The 23602-nt window shown below is 50.5% G+C and overlaps 1 protein-coding gene across 11 annotated transcripts in view; it reads right to left on the bottom strand.

Moving 5' to 3' along the window:
* Rnf220 (ring finger protein 220) overlaps nt 1-23602 on the bottom strand; it is a 230567-nt gene that overhangs the window by 1886 nt on the left and 205079 nt on the right. For 3 of the 11 annotated variants that reach the window (XM_021250730.2, XM_087214767.1, XM_087214768.1), the window contains exons 5-13: nt 22569-22670; nt 17052-17094; nt 13560-13603; nt 12977-13109; nt 4542-4638; nt 4304-4390; nt 4116-4171; nt 3915-3993; nt 55-163 (exon numbers count right to left, since the gene is read on the bottom strand). In XM_021250730.2, the coding sequence (XP_021106389.1) occupies nt 55-163; nt 3915-3993; nt 4116-4171; nt 4304-4390; nt 4542-4638; nt 12977-13109; nt 13560-13603; nt 17052-17094; nt 22569-22670 (750 nt within the window). Of the gene's footprint in view, nt 1-54; nt 164-3914; nt 3994-4115; nt 4172-4303; nt 4391-4541; nt 4639-12976; nt 13110-13481; nt 13604-16173; nt 16273-17051; nt 17095-17224; nt 17582-22568; nt 22671-23602 lie in introns of those variants that run through there. The other 8 variants (XM_021250728.2, XM_087214766.1, XM_087214769.1 and 5 more) reach the window with 7 other exon arrangements.

A 23602-nucleotide genomic window follows, 5' to 3' on the forward strand; every position in this document is an offset into this window, starting at 1 on the left:
CCCCAGAGGCAGTGAAGCCTGATTGAGAGCAGCCCCAGGTTCCGTCCCACTCACCATACAGATGAGGCATTTGTAACGGTCCCCCCGAGATAGCTGCCGTTCAAGCTCCCTGACTCGAGCCTTTAGAGCCTCAAATGTGGTCACAGTTGAATCCTCGGTGATTCTGTAAAGAGGATGCACAGCTGGGTAGCACACTGGCACCCCCAATCTGAACCTCAAGCTCATACTTCCCTCGATTCCAGGAGCACATGTCAGACATCCATCCCCACCTACTCCTTCCCCACTGTCCCACGGCAGACCTCACACTCCACAACTGAACTCCTCACTCTGTTCCTCCACTGCTACCTCATGAATTTCTAACCACATAGTAGGCATCATTCTTAACTATTTCTTCTCAGTGACCCTCAAATTCCACTTCTTCCCAACATTACCACTACTAGTTTAGGGCTCAGGGTTTCTTCTGTGGATCACTCCAGTAACCTGAACAAACAGCCTTTCTGCGGCCATTCCCCATCTCTGCCCCATTCCCCCAACATCTAGAACAACTTACATTTAAAAAAGCAAATCTGATCATTTTTGTTTCCCTGCGTAAAGCTCTACCAAACTCCCCTTGGTCCAGGTTCCTCTCAGAAACCTTTTCCAACCCTGACCAGCACTGGGGGCTCCAAGGCCACCCTGTACTGAACTCCACCCCACAGTCTAACTTAGCTGCAAGGGTCTCTCTCTCCTCAGCCAGACTGAGTTCCCTGGAGCCAGACTGCTCACTTACCCAATATTTACTATGGACATAGCCCTACTTCAGGCATATGAGCACAAGTAAACATCTGCCGAGTGAAGAGCCAGTTCATGCTCAGGGGGAAGGGTGAGAGACGTGGGGACTGGACAGGTCCCATATAATCTAGATCCCTGTGCCGCAGGCCTAGCCTCTCTCAAGGACTCCGTTACTTCTCCCTAGACCTGTCTTATGTGCTCACAGTCCTCAGCTTGTTATCTAAGTCCTGTGCCATAAGGTCCCTACAAGTTTCCTAAATCTGGCCACACTGCTAAAAAGCAAATGCCTAAGACAATCTCAAGGATCATTCCATTCTTCTAAAACAAGTTAACAGGACCTGGGGAGCTCAGAGAGGGAGAAAAATGCTTCCTGGAATGGTAGAAATGAAGGTACTGGGGATGAGCCTTAGGGAATAATGAGAATAATACAAATAAAATAGCTAAAATTTATTAAGCACTTACTAAATGCCAGGGATTGTACTGAGGGATTGGTAATTATTATCTTATTTACACCTCACAAAACCCCATGAGAAGATTCTAATACTCCCACTTTATATGTAAAGAAACTAAAGCACAGAAAAATTACACTGCCTGTCCAAGGTTCACACACATTTGGGGAGATGGGAGTCTAACAAGGCAGACTAATTCCATGATCAACTCTTAGCTGTGTGATTAACCATCCCTCCACAGTAGTTATAAGGAGCTAGGTCTCCAGGGCCAGAAACAGTAGAAACAAAGGCCAAGAGGCCCATGAACCCCAACTGGCTGGAAGGCTCACCTGTAGGTAGGCATAAGACCCTCAAGTGAGAAAGACTTGTCCAGCAGGACAAACCCGACACTTCAGGTTTATCTCTCATGGGCAATGGGAAGTTGTTGAGGATATTGGAAGAGGAGAGAGACAGAGTTGCTAAGGTTTAAAAGATGCATTCAGCTGGGCGTGGTGGTATACACTTGCAATCCTAGCACTTGGGAGGCTGAGGCAGGAGGATTGCTGAGAGTTCGAAGCCAGTCTGGGCTACACAGTAAGTTCAAGGCCAGCCTGAACTACATAGACCCTGACTCAAAACAAAACAAAACAAAACAAAACAACAAAAACAAAAGATGCATTCTGTCAGGAAGCAAAGCCAGGTGGGCACAGAGGCTGCAGGTGGAACCACACTGACGTATGGTGTGATAGTATTGGGGTGGGGGGGTTGTTCTGCCAGCTTGGGGAAGACAACTGGCTGAGATAGCTTGAATGCCTACAGGTGGTTGGTCATCACTAGATGCAGGTGGTCTTGGGGCATGTGGGGCAGGTAGTGGTGAACGGCATACAACAGCAAACTTCATCTCTGAACTTTTTCTTTTAGGTGCTAGCAGCAGTGCAGGATATGATTCCCTAATGGCTGTGTACTGGGATGCTCTAGATCCACTACCCTATATGTCCGAGATTCTCTCTACCCTGCCTCTCTAGGGATTCAAGAAAGGCTCTGCCTCTAGTTCCTTCTAGTATTGGCTGATTCCTGGGAGCTTCCATTCAATCTTCTGGCTCTGTCTAGGAAGCCTGTATCCCCCTTCCTTCCTTATAAGTACCCCACAATTGTCTTCTTTCCTGACATTTTGCCCAATGCTATAGGTACCACTCCTGTCTGGATTGTTGGGAGCTATGCTAAGGACCACAATGGGAATTTCAAAGATGAGAGAACTAAGGCCTCCTCCAAGAACTCCATGGCCACAGTTGAGGGCCAACAGAGCTCCCGAGCCCACTTATCCTAGGTTTGCTCAGTACATACCTGGTCTCTAATCTTTGCTCTGGTGAAATGCCCAATCCTTCAGCCCCTGACTCAGTATGGTTGTAAGCTATCCCTGAGTCCCTCCAGAGATGGAGATCTCTACATAGCAGTGAGCCGGTCCCCAACTTGTCTGAGAACCCAGCCTTCTACAGCCTGTGCTCACACAGGTGGGACAGAACTGTCGGCTCCCCATGGCCTTGAGTAGGTAGTATCTTCACGGATGGCCACTGGCTCTGGTCCCCACCTCCCCCTTGGGCGCCATCCCTGATTAATGATCTTGTCTTTCTGATTTATGAGCAGCCCCTCCAGACGAGGGTGGGCGCCCCTTACGGCCCCGCCTGCCCCACTCAGCTGGAGTAGGAGAGAATTATTAAATAAACATCCATACGTCATTCCTGCCCCCCCCAAGCTGGTTGTGCCGAACCCGTACGGCCCACTTCGGCGCTGACACAGAGCAGCTGCGGTGATTCATGGGCAGCCGGGCCCTGCGCCTCGGCCCATACATCATGCCAGCAGCACTTGCGGCCCCGGCCGAGATAAACTGATCAACCACAACGGGCTGGAATGAATTTATGACAACACAAAATGGAGGGAAACAAATGGGAGGTGACCCTGGGCCACCGACCCAGCCCTCTGCTGGCCTGCAATCCACTCTCCTGGCAGGAGGCAAGATGGAACACTGGTCCTAGAATGAAGAGGCTGCCTTTTAACCCCAGGCCACCTAGCCTCCAGCTGGAGGGAGGGGGCAGATGCAGGGAGATAAACAATGGCCAATGACAGTAGCTCCAGGCAGCATAGACTGGACAATGCCACCTCCTGGGGCCAGAACAGGCCTTGCTTGGGCTTCTGGAAAGGTAGTGAGATACCCCAGTATCAAATCCTTGTGGCTCCTAAGGATCCAAGCCAGGGGCTACCCATCTCTGGGTAAAGTGTTAGTGGATCCCCTTTCCCCCGCTGGAGAACCCTGGCCAAAAATTCCTACCAGAAATGATGAGACTGGATGCAACTGCCTAAAACCCACTGTGAGTGCCACCCGGGACAAGAAAAATGAAACCAATTTAGCTTCCGATTAAGAAACAGAAACTAGAGATGAATCAAGTGCGCCGGCTAGGCTGGGTGGCCATACATCACATTCCCCGGACGGAGGCCGCTGCAGCGGGCGGGTGGGCAGGCGGACTGCTCCTCCCTCCATCAAGGCTCCCGGGGCCGTGGCTCAGCGATCAATTCACAGAGTCATGCTTAGCACCAGCTGGGCTCCACTCCCGGCTTCATGCCCAGGGCAGCAGGACGGAGCAGCACTCAGGAGGGCCAGAAGCCCTGGCAGCCAGCCTTCCTGCTAGAAAGAGCCCCCTCCTGGCCAGCCACACTCACTTCTCAATGTCGCTGTTCTTACAGGTCTTCTGCATGGCCTCCTGCTTGCTGCTTTCACCATTGCTGGTGGATGGCATCTCTGTGGGGACAGAGGGGCAACTCAGCCTCTGGCCACATAGGTGGCAGAGGAGGGCCTGGGCTTTAGTCAGTCACCACCATCCAGGGATCTCCGCATTACAGCTAACCTGGGTTGGGACTTACCATCACTGGCCCATTTGGAGAATTCAGGTGTGATTCGGGTGCTGGGAGGGCCACCACTAGAGGAAAAGAAGAACAGAGTGAGGCCCAAAGGCAGGCAGGACAGCCCTGAGGGTGAGCACTGTGCTGAGACCTGACTCCCAGTTTCCCATCCTCCCATCCCACCCACCGAAGCCTGTGCCCACACTTGCTTTAGGACTGCACCCCGCAGTGCTTCTCTCTCCTTGGCTTCACCAGGCTCCTCGCCCGTGCAGGGGATGACGTCAGCCTCTGTGTATCTGGCACGGTGGTCAAGGACAGTGGATCTGAGTTTGCAGTACCCCAGGAAGATCTCCGCTGGCCAAAGCCGAGCCTCTGCCTCTGGGGTGAAGCACTGGCCACATTTTTATTCCTATCAGCCCACCCTATCCCATAATGCCCCAAGGATACTGTGGCTTCCCATATTCCAGAGTGTCATCTCCATCCACATCCAGGTCCGCATCACTGTCCGGGTTCTCTTTGCCACTGCACATGACGAAGCCAGAGCCTGTGGGAAGCAGGGTATGAGGAGGGCCAGGGGTGAACAAGACCAGGCCAAGGGACAGGTAAGGCTGGACAAAAACCTGTCCTGGGATATACTGAGTCAGATACTTTGTGCTCCTGACTAAATGGGTGGTGACAAACCTATGGCACATGTATTTTTTTTTTCTGTTTTAAAGATAAAAGATGTTAATGTATAAATTTTTTTTTCTAAACTAAACCCTCAGGATTCAGGTTTAATTGCAGTGTTGGCATTTTGTGATAAATAAGTGGGTTTTGGGTTACACTCTGGGCCCTCGTCTCTAAAAAGTCCGCCATCACTGCTCTAACCTTTTGGTCCTTTCACTCTGCACACCTCATCCTCTCAGCCACTGGATGCTGTTCCAGGTGGTCTCTGCTCATAACCTGGCCCTTTTATACACTGTCAGGTCCCTAGGAGACACCCCACCCCGGGCCTGCTAGCCACTTGTCTTTCAGGTCCAGAAAGAGCTCAAAGAAGCCAGAAAGATTCAGGTAAAAGATAAGCCCAACAGGACCCTCACTCCCTATGTCCTATTGTCTAGCCTCCCAAGTCCATCAAAGAGGAGGACAGGCTGGCTAAGGCCAATCGGAGCCATGGAGCAGGACCCCCAGCCAACATCCTGATTTTGGCTGCCAGGTCCTTGCCAGCAAAAACACCAGGCAGCTGTTCAAATATTTGGTGTGTGAAGCGCCTGACATTAATTATTCATTTCTACCTCACGCAGCCCAGATTCCTGGACAAGTGTAGTTATAAAGGGATTAGGAAAGGACAGACGAGGGAGGATAGCCATGCACACCTGCCTCTAAAAGCAGACCATGAAGGCTGGGCCGAGGCAGGCCAAGGGCCAAGCAGGTGGCTGATGCCTCTAAGATGCATTTGGCAAAGCCCAGGCTAACAGGGAGAGGTGATTTCAGAGGCTATACTAGGCCCTCTCACCTGCCAGGTGGTCTCTGACTCTCAGGACCACCCTTCCTGACTCATGGTCAGTGACCACCGAGCTGTCCCTCACCTCTGCTTCCTCTCAGTGGGTCTCAGACCACCTCACTAGCCAACATGGCACCCCTGCTAGGGAAAAAATAAAACAAAGGACTCTGTGGCCAGTGGATCAGCAAAGAAATCCTTAAAGAAACAAGGGCAAAGCTCAGGGCTCTGCCCAATGACCTCAGAAAAGCCTTCCTGTCCATTCTTTTTTTTGAGACAGGGTCTCTCTGTGTGGTTCAGGCTGGCCTCGAACTCACAGTGATCCTCCTACCTCAGCCTCTCGAGTGTTGGTATTACAGGCATGTGCCACCACACCTGGCTTTCTTGTCCATTCTTTCTGCTCTTAGGTCCTTGTACTCTCATTAGGGAAGCAGTTTAAATGAGACATAAAGCTTCTTGCCTCTTCTTCATCCTGCTTACCATACAGTTCTGGCCCTTCTCTTCTCTGCTCCAAAATCTCCTGTGGCTCCACACTGCATGCACAGCTAAGCCCAAGCTCCTCAGCCAGATCCACGATGATCTACAAGCATCTACTTCTCTATACTCTCTTCACTCCAGAAACCCTGTCACTGGAACACTGGGACTGCTTGCTGTACCCAACACACATTGATTCCTCCATTCATGCTATTCAGTCAATTTGGAATGTTCTTAATCTTTCAAGCCCTGAAAAGCACTATCTTCCCAATCTTCCTTTTCCCTTCTACCCCTCAGGTTTCTGATCTCAGATTCCAGCCATCCCAGAGGTAAGCAGCACCAGAGCAAGAGACTGGGCACTGCCTAGGCTCCACCCACCCCTGACAATCCTCATTTGCCCTCAACCTGGAAGCACTGACATATTTGAGGCAGCAGGCAGGTCAGTGGTGGGGCCATTAAGCTGAGAAAACACCAAGTTACAGCTCAGTCTCCTGTTCACGCCAGGTGTCCTGACAAGCAATTCTCGCCTTGTGGGTGAGTGGCACCTCTATAAACCCACTGACAGTTTGGGAGACAAACTCCGCCATCAATCAGAATGTAGCTATCAGGTTCACTTACAGCCTGCACCCCCCGAGCCTGCCAACCCCCCTTTCCCAAGTATATGCTGCTCAGCAGCCAGCCTCACATCCTGTTTAGGCTGGTCCTGCCCTGCCCTGCCCTGCCTCGCTAGTAGGCAGAAAAGAAATCAGAGAACCCTGGCACTACCCGAGCCCAGTATGGCTCCCTTGGCAAAGCAGAGAAAACAAGGGCAGCCATAGCTGCTAGAAAAAGTCTCAACATATAAAGCCTAAGTCCTTCCTCTGCAGTCTCACCACCTACCCTGCTTAGACCAGGACTTTTTTTTATTTAGGTGGTCTCTCTATGTAGCTCAGGCTGGCATCAGGTTGGCACCGGAACTAGCTGTGATCTTCCTGCCTCAGCCTCCTGAGTGCTGGGATTACAGTGTGTGCACCACAGTGCCCAGCCAGACCAGGACTCATGCTTCAGTCGAACATAGCTATTACGGTCTCCCAAATCCTATGTGCTTTATGCCCCTGCCTTTGTACCTCCTGCCCCGTCTGGAATCTTTTCCCTGCTGGTCTACAAAACCAATGCCTACCAGTAGGCAGGTCTGACTCTGCTCAACCATGCCTTCTGCCATAACTCATAGTGCTTAAAGGAAGGACTTCTCATCTGACATTCTGTGAACCTTTATGAAGTCTGTGCTTTGGCTTCGTGTGGAGAACACAGACATTCAAGATCTGGTTCCCATCTCCTAGCTCAGTGGTGGTGAACCTATGGCATGCATGCTGCGGCAGCTGTCTGTATCACTGAATGCTCTCAAAGGTTCGCCATCACTAACCTAGGTGCTTTAACTCGTGGGTACAACTTCCCCCAGGTCCTTATGTACAGATGTCTCTTCCTTGGTGTCTACCCAAACTCCCCTGCAACTCCCAAGATTACATTTATTCGCATGTATTGACACTGCTTCTCACCAGCAAGCTTCAAGGGCCTCACGTCTGACTCACTGCTATGATCTAAGTATCATCCAGCAGAGCTAGCCAGGGCCAAAGAAGGTGCCACATGATGTCTCCCAAGGGTAACGGCTAAACACTGGCGACACTGCTCTGTGAGGTCCTGGGAGCCCCCTAAAGGAAGGCCCAGCCTCTTAGTACACAACCTTTCCTAACAGACCTTAGCTCCCAGCTGGGCAGCAACCTTCTGTTCCTCTGAGCAGTGAGGAAGGGGGGAGAGAGCATGACATATCTTGTTTGTCAAAGGAAAGCCTCTCTGTCTCTGATGTGGGCAGTCTACTCTGACCCTGACTCTATCCTCCAGCTAAGACAGATGTGGGGAACCTCTCCCTACCCCCACAGGTGTTCAGAACAGGCTGCTACTGCCAATTTCACTCTGGTGCTGCCCCAGCCTGCTCCAACCTCCTTCCCAGCACATTAAACTTTATTTTCTTAATGAAATGTCACTTGCTGACTTCTGGCAGAATCATAATAAAAAGAAACGGCCATAAAGCCGTTTTATGTAGACAGTGCCCCCGCCAGCTTGCCCCCCCCCCCCCCCATTTAGAGGAAGGCTCCACAGTCATTTTATGTTCTCAGCTGCTGGAATATCCCAAGCCAGTACTCAGAGGCAACATGGCACAGAGAGTGCCTTTCCAAGTCTCTGGCTCCTCTTCTGTGGAGCCCCAAGAACAGGCAAGCTGCCACCCCTGCCACTGCTGTTCAGGGAAGGAAGGAGAGGGCCCCCTGCTATATGGATCTGTCCCACCTGAAAGTGGCAAAATGGACTGGGTCCCCACTCACAGGTAAACCAAGCCTGACAGTCAACAATCCCCAACACAGTGGGCAGTTGCCCACTCCTGAGCGGATGGGCAGCGCAAAAAATCTCTTCCCTCCTGGTGAATACTTGGCAATAGAGAGGGAGAGGGTTAAGTGCAGAAATGATATGTAAGTCTAAATTTTATGAAAATGACCCTTCTCCCATAAACTCATTTCTTCCTGGGTCATGGAGGGGGGTGGGGAATCAGTATTAATTTAATCAATTGCTCAAATGATCGATTGAGAAACTGGAGATGCCCGTTTACTGGGGGCAGTAATGTCCTGGAACCTGAAACCACAAGGAGCTATTGATTTCCTCACCTGCTCCCAAACCAAACCAGAGACCATGAAGAAAGGAAAATCTTGGGGCCCTCCAGAGGTTGGTGCTCGCCAACAGGGAGGGCAGGGGCAGCAGCTTCCGGGGAGTTTTACACTGGAATTAGTTACAGATGCAGTTACGGTGTCTTGTGTAAACGCCATCGATTGGGGAGCTGACAGTCTGGGGAGCTGCGATGCGGGACAATCAATCGGCCTGCAGTGTCACCTGCCACCTCGCTGAACAGTTGACAATGCAATTATCCAGTGTGGAGGCAGGGAGTTGGCGTGTGTCAAACGCACTTAGCCACTTTCCGGGCCTCCTCGATAACGCGTTTCACTGCCTCACGTCAGGAGAGACGCACAGAGACAGACGCCGTTTAAAACCATTGATACTTGCTCCTTCTGCCTGTGCTCCAGCTTAACAATTGTGTTCCAGAAGGAGATTAAATCCAGGCCATTGCAACAGGGGACAGAAGGCACCTTGCTCCTTGCCACCCCATCTCTCACCCCACCCAACAGGCGACAGTCATAACTGAAGGTAGTGGGGCATGAGGAGGCAGGCACCCAAGCCCTCTCCATCCCAAGCTTGTCTCCAATGGTGTGCCGTTCCAACATGTCACTGACAGGACCAAGCCACAGAGCTGCATGGGGACATTTTAGTACTGAGGCTCTTATCTTTTGAGAACCAACATGCCAAAGGAAGCACCAGCTAGGGTGAGGCCCACACCTGAGCCCTGGGATTCACACTACCTCTCAGCCACTTGCCCTGTAATGTGGTGCTGAAGTTTCATCAACAAACAGCTCAATACAAGAGCTGCACCAAAAGTGCCTTTTTCTCTCCATGATTTCTCACTCTAGGGTATTTTAGAACCACCATAAACTAAGACAGGAACTCGAGAAAGATGCAGTCCCTAGGCTGGGACCTGATAGGGCAGAAGCCCTGCATAGTCAAATGTCTTAGGCATTCTCCTCTTCACTTCACCTTGCCAACAATGAATTCACCTAGGGCTCAAAGAAAGAGCTGTAGACATCACATACTTCCTGTGTAGCCTCCTGGGAAATCCCTCCACCTCACCACTCTCGTGGCCACTATATCACTGCCACTTTATTTGAAACCAGTCATTCCCATGTCCTTTCTCTAGTCTGTCCCTTCCAGATATGAAGAGCTCTGGGTTTCCCAAATCCAGCTGGGTGAACTCTCACCAGCAACCAGAAGAGGGGAAGGCTCATAGGTCTCTTCTCCAGGATCTAGGAGTAGCTAGAGGGAGGCTGTGAGAGGAAAGGCGTGCCATGACTCATTCATCACATGATCTATGTCCTTGGCTTATGGGTAGAGGCAGGTTTGGCTCAAGGGCAGGTTCCCCATGGCATGCTTCTCTAGCCTAGAAGGACCCTGTTCTGCTCCTTCCAGGTTTGTCAGGGTACCCTAGAAGAGCATCTTTTTCTCCTATACTGCTGATCTCTTTTAGGTGAAGGACTAGGTTTTGTGTGCTAACCTCTAAGCAAACAGCACTAGAGCTTAGAAAATCTTGGGTTCTGAAAAGACAATCAGCAGTTTAGGCACTAAGCCTGAGGATTTCTACTAAAACTGTGAAGGACAGCTTTCCTTGGTAACAAAAGCTTCTTCCAAATTCATAAAATCTTTACCTATTTCCTTGGGTCTTTTAGAAAGTTTTTAGCTGGACCCATCTTGATGCTTTCCTCTTTTGTCTGGTCTTTCACTTGGTCCTGAAATACCAATTCCAAGCACCCGTAGGCCCAATATCTGGGCCTCCCTCTCAGTAACCACAGGTCTCCAACCCGAAGGCCTGCGGCTCCCAGCTAAGTTTCTCCACCAACTTGCTTATCTACTGCTTGCCACAGCAGGTCATGTTCAAGGTAGCCAATCTGACCTGAAGCTTTCCTGAGGATGATGAAGGGGTCCTGCACTGGGAGGAGGGACAAGGAATGATCAGATAGAGCAACTTATCTGCAATTCTTCAATTCTTTCATATCTAACAAGGACAGCAATCTCTGTTCTGTCAGCATGCGCAGTTCAGCTTAAATGGGCCTCGCTACTCGCCTTCGCATCCTGCCTCTGCCTCCCTCTCTCTGAAGTTGGCTGGGCAGCTTCTTCAGCTGGCGTTATCACTCCCTCTAACCGGTCTTGGCAGGCAATCTAATTCCTCCTGAAAAGGTCACCGCCATTTTAACTGCCTTTCAATCACATTAAGCACAGGCTGCCCGGCTTGCGGCCTGGCCCGCCCGGCGGGTGATCAATGCACTGCACTGACACCAGCCTGCCTGGCGGGGCCACACCTAACCCCCCAAGAGTTGGGCCCACTGGACTTGGCCAGGGAGGGTAGGCTGACAGATGGCCAGCTTTTGCAAACAGGGTTTCAGGGGCAGAGCAGTGGGGATCAGCCAGGCCTCCCTTTGATAGCTCCCCCTCACTGAGGAGGCTCAGCCTCCTCCGCTCCACCATGCTTCGTTCTCTGCTTCGTGGCCCCTGCTGATCTTGCTGTAAAACAGCCTTTCAAGCCAGCCTGTCTTTTGACTGTACTAAGCTGTTTAAGAGGCGGCAGCAACTTCTATCAGGAAAGCTGGAGCAATTCTCTGCAGATAAAGGCACCTCCGGCCCGTTCCCTCTTCAAGTCTCACTCTCATTCTCGCTCTCCAGATCACTCAAAGAAAAGGCCCCTTTGAACTCTCCTTGGGAATTCATGAAAGAAACAACCTCGAAGTGTAAACACTCAGGGAAAACTGATACCCGTCCAGGCCTTGAAAGCCCCTCATACAGCTCCGCAAGTACATCCCAGTGCGGGGAGAAAGACTGCCAAATCTGCAGGGCCTGTGCACCTTCAACCCCTCAAGTCCTGCCTGGTCCCGAGAAGACATCAGGTCCAGTTCTGTGGTAAGAGATGTGACTAAAACGTCACCACAGCAATGAAAGATGTGAACAGTTGTAGCTTCGAACAGACCTAATCCAGAGCAGCATCCCAACAGATACACCTGTGTGCCCAATTCCTGGGCTCATGGGCTCTGCTGTTCATTCTGCCGGGGTCCCATTATGCTACAGATCCTGCATAGGACCAGAGTGTAGAGGCAACTGACACTGTGCAGCTCAGGCTCAAGGAAACAATTTGGCTTAACCCTCTTGATTTACGTTTTGGCTTGTCTTCAGACATGTGGATAATGTGAGAGCAGCCCAAAGGCATAATGGCCCATCTGGGCTCTCAGCCCCTTCACGTGGCCAGTCTGCACCGCATAGCACTGTGGAGCCCACTCCTCAACGTGAGCCCAGGCAGCACGGCCCCAAAGAGGCAAGACCTTCTTCCCAGATGCTGGGAGATCCCCAGGGACCATACACAGTGGTACTCCCAAGGGTGCTGCCTACGAACAGGAGACAGACGGGAAGCAGACTGGCTCCCTTAATGACCACAAGCTGCGGTGCCAGCTGTGCTTTCACACAAAGGCGAGAAGAGCTAGAGGCCAGGATGCAGACAGCTCCCCTTTCCCCCTGCCCATGGCAGGGGACTTTGACAAAAGGACACTGAACTTGGGCACCCAACCAATTCTGCTACCAGACATGGTAGAGGGGCCAAGCTATGTCCCTCGAAGAAGCTGTGAGGGCACTGGAAATGGATAGGGGCCTGCAAAATCCTCTGCTGCAACTGAGGAGAGCCCAAGGGAAGCAGGGAGCAGCTGGGCCAAGGTCCCTCTTGCTCCAGGGCAGAGGGTGTCCAGGGAGAAGGGATGGGATCAGAGTTAAAATTAGATTCACCAATGAAGCTCATGGGAGGTCAAATTTTGCCATAACTCACTCTCTCCTCTGCAACTGATTTCACTGACATAGGGTTGAGGAGGAGGAGGAAAATCCAATGTGTTTGCCTGGAAGCCCTCAGGGCCTCCAGCGCTAGAGGTGTACAGCAGGTTGCTGGATTCTCATTTATCAGCCTTAAGAGGGATGGAGTGATAAATGCATAACCGTCCCTTTAATATTTTATGCAGGTGCTAACGCGGCTTGGCTGTCACCTTCAATGCATCACCCGAGGCTGAGAGCCCCCTCGTCACTCCTAGCTTGCAGCTTCACAATTCCATTTCCCCACCCAAACACATCCATTTAATATGCACCTCACAGGCAGGCAGCACAGTCACAAAGGAGCCCAACCAGCAGCAGTTCCCACGTGCTAACAAGGATGACCAGCCACCAGCCCTGACCACCAGACTGCTACTGCCTGTATGTTGGCTGCTTGTACCTCGGAAGCCACCTTCCAGGAGAGTGGTGGCCCGTATCCGCTTCTGCCCACACCACTCATACTCTTCAAAGCGATTGCTGTTCTCATGCTCGATGTCCACAGCATCATCCTCAGCTATGCAGGAGCCTTCCCTCTGGGAAGAGCAGAGCAGGATTATGTAGGGCCCAGGCCGCCATCCCCACCTGCTCCCCAAGAGCCTGCAAGGAGGGAGGGCACAAGCTCTAGCCCCTGCTGTAATGTGGTAGATGGGGCCCTGGCTCTAGGGCTCCTCTGAGGTAAAAGAAATCTAGAGGTCAAAGACCTAGGCCTCTTCCCAATAATTTTCCACTGGAGCCCAAGGGGGTGGGGGAGTGAGTGTTAAAGCAAAGGAAAAAAGCAAAGAACAGAGGGGAAGAAGCTGCTGAGACCAAGTGGAGACCCCAAGAACCCACAGATTTGGGGACAAGTCAGCAGCTAGTCAGGGGAAGAGGGGGGGAAGGAAGACGGGTGGCAATGGCCCCTCTACCTTAGAAAGGCAATGCTCCACATGCCTACTCATCTCTTGTTCCGATCCTGCCAGGGGGCGGTTGCACAGGGGACATACCTGCCCTTCATCTTGCTTCCTCCGTTTCATTTTCCCAATCCGAGCTGCATGGAAAACCGAAAATAAAGCATAGAATAAGCAGACAGGCACTGTAGCTTGGAGTCCCAGTGGAACTGACACATCCTGACCTGCTGCTAGCCATCAGCCCTTTTTTCAGTGCCTGTTCTGGCCTTTGTTTTGCTGCGTTTCCTGCTCTTTTGGGGACTGGGCCTTGCCAAGAACACCTGGAGAAGAGACTGGTGCTGGGCCAGGGAAGTGTCCATTCTTAGGCCACAGGTGGCTCAAGCTCAACCCATACCTATCTGCAGTGCTCAATGAGCCCAACAGGCAAAGACACTCCATGCTGCTGGGTATCTCCCGGAGGGCCAACACCACAGGCTCTTTTGTGTCTGGAGATGTTAGCTCTAGACATTTCTCAGTTAGAATGCAAGGCCTTCCTGGGGGGATTCATCAGTTAAAACTGTTTGTTCCAGGGCCAACAGTCCTGAGGATCCCTAGCATCCTTCCTAGAATCAGCCAGGAGGAACTTCTTTGAAGCCCACTGGTCCCATTTTATAGGAAAGGAGACTGAGGCCCAGCCATAAAATACAGAGGGTCTGGGTCAGACCTTGCATGGCTGGATCAGAGAGTCCAGGGTACCTGTAGAGGGCAGCCCTTATTGTGCCCACCCTAACCTGTTCCATCATTTCTAATCAGTGTAAAGGGGCTGGCAGGCCCCAAAGGCAAAGGGCTGCCTGCCATGCTGTCCCGCAGGGGACTCAGTTCCAAAGTGCATACTGCAAGCCCACAGCACTGCTAATTAATGCTGAGAGATGCAATCATTTCTAATTAGCTCACTAATCCCTCTCTGCAGCCCTCCTGTCACTAAAGCAGGAAGGGGTCAAAACAAGGGACTGTGTTCCCTCCAGTTCCTCTCAGGATAAAACAGCAGGATTAGACATGTCCATTCTGGGACCACATAAATGGGGAGAGGGAAGGGAGCCTACCAAAGAGGAAAGGGTTTTCCACTGCAGGGCCAGGAAGAACTTTTTTAAAGGGTGCTGCCTTGATGGGAAACTCATGAAAGTAACAGAGGGGAACACAGATGACAGGTAATATGTTACAATTTAGAGCTTGTACTCTTATGTCCAGCTCAGAGCCAGGTACCTTACACAAGGAGGCTCATTTACATCTATATTCCAAAACTAAGGTTGGATTTCCCTATTTTAATAGACAAAGAAACCCAAAGCCTGAAGTGGTCAAGGCACTTGTCCAAGTTGCTAAGTGGTAAGGTAGGAAAGCAGGCCAGGCATGGTGTAATCCCAGCACTTGGGAGGCTGAGGCAGGAGGACTGCTTTGAGTTTGAGGCCAGCCTGGACTACATAGTGAGTTCAAGGTCAGCCTGGACTACACACAAGACCCTGCCACAAAAAAACCAAAAATGGGCCATGGATTTAGCTCAGTGGCACTGTACCTGCCTCGCAAGTGCAAGGTCCTGGGTTTGATCCCTGGTACAAAAAAAAAAAAAAAAATAGTAAAACAGGTCTGACTCCATAGCCTACAATGCTTTCTTGTCCCAAGAATATCCTGACTGAGCAGCATCAAGTCTGATCCCAAGGAGCATTCAGGGCTCCAACTCCTGCCTGTTGAGGGTACGAGGCAGGGAACCTCTCCAACTCCAGAAGAGTTGCCCCAGAATGACCCAAACCAAAGAGAAAGTCACCAGCCCACCAGAACTAAGCATGGAGTGTGGGAAACCTTGGTCTATGGCCTTGTCCACCTCTTCAATGTCCCATGTTTCCACTATAGAGATATGACTATGTTCTGGAGCCCCACTGTCTGTGCACCAAGATCCAAAATGCTTTGCTTTGGCCGACCTAAACCTTGGAATCGCATGCTCAGGCTGCCTTGACACTCTAGAGCCAGGGCTGAGATGTAGAAGGGATATAAGACATCAGAAAGGCATTAAGCAAGGGCCCCTGAGAGTTCTAGAAGCCCAGTATGGAGCAGTGTGCTAACACCAAGGGTCCTCCTCACCTATCCTGCCTAGAATCTGAGGGAATGCCTCCTTGGGTAAGAAGGACCATTGACAAACATTTTTGGATGACTGAATAAAGAAATGAATCTCACAGTTGCCAAAGGGCGTAATAATGGATGTTCTCCAAGCCTAGGACACCTAGGCCAACAGATAGGTCTGCTGTAGCTGCAGAAAGCCACCCTGGCAGGTGGATTCATTTGGAAATTCTCAGGTAAGGAAGGTTGGTTTTTTTCCTAGCCAGTCATCTTTCATTTATTTTTTGGTACTGGGGATCGAACTCTGGACCTTGTGCTTTCTGGACCTTGTGCTTTTGAGGCAGGCGGCAGAACCACTGAGTTAAATTGCCAGCCCACCTAGCCAGTCATCTTTTAAATTCTGAACTAAACTTACCATAGTGTGGTAGAGTTTTGTTTTCTACCCAAGGCTACCTCTGAGTTGGAAGGGTCAAAGCATTTGCCAGGGAAGCAGCAAGGCATGGTAGAGAAGCACAGGTTGTGGAGGTAAACAAACTTCAATTCAATCATATTTCAACTACATCCTAGCTGTGTGATTTTGAACAAAACACTTTCACCTCTGAGAACCTCTTTCCTTACTTACAAAACGTGTGTAACATTTTCCTCTCAGAGGCGTTGTGAGAATGGTGCTTAATATGGTGCCAACCCGTGATGAATGCTCTTTTCTAGACAGGAGCTGAACCTGGCAATAGCAACCAATGGGAAGAGATGGGGAATCTTGAAGGTCCATTGCCACACTCACGCACCAGCTGGCCCAGAGACCCCAAGCCCTTTACAGCCAACCCCTACATATACCACACCCTAGTCTGCACAAAAAGCAAGGATCATTCAATTGTGTTGAGCAAACAGGAACGCTCCAGAGATTTGAATCCAAAAGGGGGGCGCCAGGTAGTACATACACGGTCTGCTCTCAGAGAAGGCCTCTAAGAGCTGTCGAGCCCACGCTGATCACCTTTGTGAAATGTGGGCCGACTGATAACTCAAAGAGCCCTGGGATGAGTTAGTTCCTGTTGCCGTGGGAACTCCAGATCTCAATGTATTGTCAAGTCTCAGCAGAGAGGCCGTATTCACACTACTGGGCACTGATTAAAAACTGGAAGAAAAACATTCTCAGCACCCTGCCAGCTTGTATAGTGTGGTCCCAGCAGTTTGCAAATTCAAAGCCGGGCTCCCGAGTGGAATTGTGTAGCTTGTTCCTCATTCTCCGGTATTTATTGCCCCCCTCCCCCGGTTCTCCAGGGGCTTTAGAGAGGCCTGGGGAAGAACTGGGAATAATAACCTCCATTAGACAGACGGGGAAACTGAGGGTGGTAGCTTTGGTTTGCACATACACAAGGCGCTGTGACTGCGAAGAAGCCAGGGGGCCCCAATGTGGAAGACTCAGGCAAGCCTGGAGCTGCGGGCAGTGAGGGAGGGAGGAGACCGGGGGTGGGGCGGAGGGAGGGGCCGGGCAGAACTCACCATTCAGTCGGGTCTGCCGGTTGGCTCGCACTCGCAGGAAGGTCTGGAAGAAGATCCCGGGCAGATACGAAAAAAGAGAACAGAGGGTTAGACTCGGCCTGGAGTCCCAGCCCCCGCTCCAGCACGCGACCCCAGTTCAGGCCTGCCCCGCCCCAAACAGCCCGTAAACAAACCTACTTCCTCCCTCCCGCCGGCCCCCCTGCTCCGCCGGCCGTTCCGGGCCCTCGGCATAGCCGCCGGGGCTGCTCTAACGGGACCCCGTGGCCGTCGCGCGGTGCCGCCCAGCCCCAGCGTCCGGTGCTCCGGGCCCCGTAACGGCCCGGACAGTGAGGGCGACGATGCGGGCGGATTCCTCCCGGCTGCCCGGCGGCGGCGGCACCTCAGCTCCCAGCAGCGGCGGCGGCCATGTTGGGCTTGATCACGTGACCTGCCGCCGTTGCGCGCTGGAGGTGAAAGTTCACAATGGGGGGGGAAATCGCCGGACTGGGACTGGGAAACGGCAGCTCGCACTCCGAGAGCAATCATCTAGGGCCGCCCCAAGGGGTCCTCCTACCGCCCCTAAATCTTCCCCTTCCCCCGCCTCTTTAACTTTAGCTGCCACTTTAGCTGCCGCGAGGTCCTTCCCCAGCCCCGCTCTAGCCGCCTCCTACTGCTGGGCTTCTTCCGCCCCAGAGCCCGGCCGCGAGTCCCGCCTCCCGTGCGGACGCCCTAGGGCAGAGGCTGAGAAGTGCTTTTTGGCTGGAAGGAGGCCAACCGATATCCGATCGTCCACGGGCCGTCCCACATTATGCGGCCTACATTTAGCCCCCAGTCCATCGCCGTCCTGTTGTTAGAAGACTCCCAGAATTTCATTGTCTGCTGGACGTTGTCTGGAGCTCCCACAGGCATTGCACGTCTTTAAGGCCAACAACTGAACTCACCCCCACCCCCTTCCTCCTGGGTTCCGAGTTCTTAAGGATGCCAACATCTACTGGACTCACACAGTTGAGAGTTACCTTTGACCTCACTTTCTCCTTCATCCCTCACAGTCAATCCTTTAGCTCCCTAGAATCTACCTTTAAAGATCTCTTAACTTAACGTTTTCTGACCACCCTCTTGTGTATTTCCTACTCATCCTCCTTCCAGGCCTAACTAAAGCATTGCTTTCCCTCCCATAAGAGTACTTTCATCTCTACGTAGCTTGTATAAATTTTTAACAGTGGCCTGACCACACTGGGGTTGGGGGCGCCATGTGAGTCACTCTGGTAAACCCAGAGCCCCAGCATAGCACTTCCCATAGGGAAGACACCCCTGAATGTTGCTTCAATGACTACACCTATCGGTCACTGCTCTGGTTCATAATCTTATTAGCTCTCAATTTGCAACTGCCTCCCAGTTCATCGTTTGGTCTCTAGTTTCTCTCCCTGCAACGTATCTTTCACGTTTCACACAGGGTATTTCTTTAATGCAAAATTAACCCTGTATCCTCTTCTTTAACTCCTTCAATGGTTTTCCACATAGAAGTCCCGTGACATACGGGACCTGCCCTGCCCTGCCTTGCCTGCTTCTCTAGACTTTTACCACACCTGCTCCCTCCCTTCACACAATTCCTCCTGATGCTCAGTTTTGCAGAGTTACCTGTGGCTCTTTGAGCTCTCCTTGCTCTGCACTCCAGTGTCTCCTGGTTGGTTAACTGTTGTTTATTTTTCAGAATTCTGGCAAGGCTTCATTTTCTTCCCCTCCAAGTCTGGGTTTATCACCTCCTGCCAGTTTTCACAGTTCCTTGGTGACCTTCTAATCATATGTATTTTCATTTTTTACATCTCCATCCCTTCTACATGAGAAGTCATCTCCACCTCACGCAACACATGGTCTAATATGAAGGCGGTATCAATAGGGGAGAAGGACATTATGAGGGAAGCCCGGAACCCAGTGCAAGGCTGGGGAAATGCTATAGTTTAGATCTTGAATGTTCCCCCAAAGTCTATGTGTTAAAATCTTGGCCCCCAGCTTAGTGCTATTGGGAGGTGGTAGAACCTTTAAAAGGAGGGGCCCTGTGGGAGGTCTTCCAGTCATGGGGTAGGGGGGTGCATGCCCTCAAAGACTGGGATTCTAGTCTCTTCCTCTTTCTTTTTTTGCTTTCTGGACATGAAGTGAGTGGGTTTGTTTCACTATGTGTTCCTGCCATGATGTGATGCAACATGTGGCCAACCAATCATAGACTGATACCTCTAAAACTGTGAGCCAAGATAAATCTTTTCTCTGTGAATTGATTGTCTCAGTATTTGTTACAGGAATGAAAAGGTGACTAACAGAAACAATCTAGGATTCAGAACCAGACAGACTCAAGTTCAAATGTTGACTCTCTCATAATTTATGTTTTTAGAAAAACTCCAAACTGGATGTGGTGGTGCACATCTGTAATCCCAGGAGGCTGAGGCAGGAGGATTGCAAGATTGAGCCCATCCCAAGTTACATAGCTAAACCCAGTTTCTCAAAGCACATACATACCTAACCTGTCTCCTTAGTAATGAACAAGGGCCAATGAATCCTAGCTTGTGCAATTGGCATGAGGGTAAAGTAAAGTAATGTTAGGTATTGAGCAGGGGCTAAGCACGGTAAATGGAAATTTAAACCAGAAACCAATATCCCCTACTTTTAATGCCTAGATTAACACTTAAACCCATCACAACCACAAAACTGCTACTTGCCAGGCATTGTGTAAAGAGCTGGATATCCATTTAGTTCCTAGGTTACTTTCCAACTTCACCTCCCACCAACTCCCTTTTCTAACAGTACATCCAGAGAGTGCTTGGCATTAATTCGGTAAACAGTCTCCTTTCCAACAAAACTGAGCTGCTAACCGGTCTCTAAATACATCATCCCATATTATACCTCTCTGTCCTTTGCACACAGTATTGCCTTTATGTGAAATACCCTTTCTTCCTTGTTATTCAGGTGAACTCCTATTCCTTCTCTGAAACCCTGTTTAGTCATTACCTCTTATGTGAAGCTTGCTCTGATTTCTCTTTCCTTCCACTATGCTTGTCATAGCACTTAGAATACTGTTCTATAAGTATCCATTTGTCAGTCTAGCCCCTTGAAAGGAAGGACACTGGGCTGAGCATGAGTGGTACTAGATAAACGTTTGAGTAAGGGAAGGATAAGACAAGGTCTTTGCCTTGGAGGAACTCCAAGTCCACTGAAGAGTCAGATTCATTGTGATAGATTAAATGTAGCCACATTTCTTTGCTTCTCCTCTCAAGAGCTGTATTTCTTCATCTCATGATTAAGGGCTACTTTTGTGACTTACTTTGCCCAATAAAAGGTGGTGGATGTGATGTTGCGTGAGTTACAGCTTTTAATCTCAAGTAGCCGCGCCCCTTTGGTCTTCACCCTATTGGTGGGACACTCCTGAGTGACTGCTAAATTAAAAAAAGTTGAGAGGCCACATGGAAGAGAACCATGACCAAGCTCCAAGACATGTGGAAAGGACATTCCAGCCCAGCCCTTCCTTAGAGGAATGAGCTGCTTTAAGTGAAGAAATGTCCAGCCAACCCACAGAATCATAAGAAATGATAACTTGTGTTGAGCCAACAAGTTTTGGGATACATAACAGAAACATACCTAAACAAGTGATCATGATATAGGGTGATAGGGACAACAACAGGGGCACACAAGGGTCATGAGAAGAGATAGCTAATCCATAGGCTTCTTAGAGTAGATGGCATTGGGGATGTTGAAAGGTAAATAGAAATTTGGTTCAGTGGGGTAAAATAATACTGTTAGAAGCAGTAGCTCTTGGAAAGATAAGGAGGCAAGAGAGGAAGGACACATTCAGGAAATGGATAGTGTTAATTTCTTGAGCTTAGACCATGGGATTCAAGGAAGGCAGAATTAGGAATGGAAGCTGGAAATATAGGTTACATCTAAACCACAGAAGGCCTTGGTACCATGCAAAGGAACTTGAACTTTATATTATAGGAAATCAATCTGATTTGTCCCTTAAGAAGTGTTCTTAGAGTCTAGAACAGGGTTTTGGTTCTTAACTTGGGGTCCACAGACTTCTGAGGGGAGCACCTAGATCTCTAGAGGCTTCCTTATCTCTCAAAGTTAGCTGTTTGTAAAATGCTGCATGTGAGCGTGTGTGTGCACGTGTGTGCATGTGATCATATGTGTGTACTTTTAGGAAACCCTCTCACCTAAGCCCCTTGCTTTCTTCATATATTGTAGAGAATAAAAGAAACACCAACATTTTGTGGGTAGGAACGGGAGCTCCAGGAGAATAGGCAATTTTTACTTGACAGTTACTGTTGTACTAGTTGAGCACATAGCCAGGCTGATCCTGTGAGTGAAGAAGAGAGGCGGGGCCTCTGTAGGCAGAGCTCTGCCTATCCTTTGGGGGCAGGGATAGACCTCTGTCTCCCTGAGACCAGAATTCATTAGAATTGAGTTGTTTCTCCACCTAGAAACAGGGTTGTCTGGATCAGGGTGATGTCTCCCAGGCGCTAACTGGGCTGTCATTCTTAAAACTAAGCCCACGATAGCAGGGATCCCTCTCCAAGACTGGCACTTTGGGCTATGTAGTTTGAGTCCCATAAAAAGGCATCCATCAGAGGAGATGCCAGTGGAGGCTGGTGTCTAGCCTGTGCTTGGCATTCCACTCTCTGAGCTCTGCACCCTGATGCCAGGCTGTGACAGCTAGGAGGAAAGGGTTCCTGGGAGGACACTTTTCTTTAGTTCCAAGCAGGGGCTTGTGTGTGTGTCAGCAGAGACCCTGGCTCTCTACCCCAGCTTATTTGTCCCTACTGTGTTGCCTTTTCATATCGGACCAGGACTGTTTTTCCCTTTTTACATCGGGCTCTCTGGGAACCCCTGTTGCCATTTAGACAAATGTTCCTTGGAGCAGGGCCTTGTTTTCTTAACATCTGATGGGGATCCTAAAGGCCAGACGGTACCTCTCTTCAGATAAAAGCTTCCGGGGAAAGGAAGCTTTCTTTCTTCTTCCTACCATAAAGAAGGTTCATCTATAGCTCACCTGTAACCCTTAGGGTCCCTTCATGCTCTGCTGTTTTACTACTGTGTGATTATTCCCTTCCTATTTGCCCAAGACACCCATAGGCAATGTCTGCCTCTTTATCTGGGCTTGACACCAAAATTTGGCAGGATTGAATGGTTATTTGCTTAAGGGATCCTGCTTTCAAAGTCTGAAATCTTCAGTGATTCCGGGCTATGTCTTTGGGTCTTCATAAAACAAAACTCCATAGGATGATGGATGCATGCTTCAGAGGTGCTCAGAGCTCAGCAGAGCCCAGGGGACTTTGGTGCCCCTCCCTAAAATCCATCTATTTGAGGCCCATTCCCTACACCTAGGCCTTCTGAGTTCACTTAGGGGCACTACCATAGACAGAGGAAATCAAACACATTCAGGCCTCTTCCCAGCCAGTAGAGGAGGGGTGGAGTTAACATCCCTGAATAGCACTGAAGCTCCACCCCAGTGAACTCACTTCTTTTGGCCACCTGCTACACCCTCCTCACCTGGTATCTGTCTGAGTGGTGCAGGTCATCGGTGGCAGATGAGTGTGGTGATGCTGTCGGAGATTCTCCTTCCCTCTTGATGGAAGCAGACAATAGGAGGGACTGGAAGAAGAAAAAGACATGAGGCCTCAGACTCAATGGTCATTCCCGGAAGTCCCCAGTCCTATGAAGCTTTTGGGAGTGAGGCACAGAAGGAGGGCAGAGGGACAGGACAGAAACCCTGAAGGGGTGTGGTGCAAGGCACATGGGAGAGAATGGGTGCTTAAGGGCTGGGTAGAGATCCTCTGGGGGAGTCAAAACCTCCTCCACACTTGCTTTGCCTGAGCTCTGACCCAGTGGGGCGTGACTCTCAGCCACTTCCAGTGGGCTCAACTATACATGCTCCATTCTCTTAGCGAATAGACACTCTAGGACCCCTGTGACGGGTTGGGGGAAAAGCCATATTCCTGCCACCCTCCCTGCCCTAGTACAGGCTGATGGCAGCCCCGCAATGGAGACAGTAAATTAAATAGTATGTATGAGTTTCCTGTGTGGAGCTAGGGATGTACACTGGGTCCATTTATCCCCATGATGTGGCAATGACCCCAGCAAAAACCCCAACAAAACTAATCCTCTCATGTCAATCCTGCACGGCCTCTTCTACATACGCCTGCAGTTTAGATTAATAAACTGTCTGCTTTAAATTGTGTGTGAGCCCCACAGTTCTAAATACCACATGGCACGATCAGCCTGAGATCCAGCTCTTGCCAAGGCCTGTTCAGCTGCAAACTGGGGGCCTGGAGGCCTGAAAACAACGCCCCCCTCCTCCAGCCTGCATACAATTCCCTAGGAGTCCTCCCCGGCCTAGAAATCCATGCCAAATCGCCAGTGACAGCCCAAAGAAAGCAATTTGGGAAAGATGGAGCAGCCATTTATCCTTCATCTCCAACTGAGCCTTAGAATGTGACCCGCATGCAGTGGCCAGGCTGCACATCCTCAGCAAGGGCCCTGGGAAGGAAAGGGGCAGCTGCTGGTCTGGATGGCTGGATGACTTG

The sequence above is a fragment of the Heterocephalus glaber genome, unplaced genomic scaffold (assembly GCF_053883595.1).
Source record: "Heterocephalus glaber isolate CG9 unplaced genomic scaffold, H.glaber_assembly_v1.0 deba00001451, whole genome shotgun sequence".
Classification (NCBI taxonomy): domain Eukaryota; kingdom Metazoa; phylum Chordata; class Mammalia; order Rodentia; family Bathyergidae; genus Heterocephalus; species Heterocephalus glaber.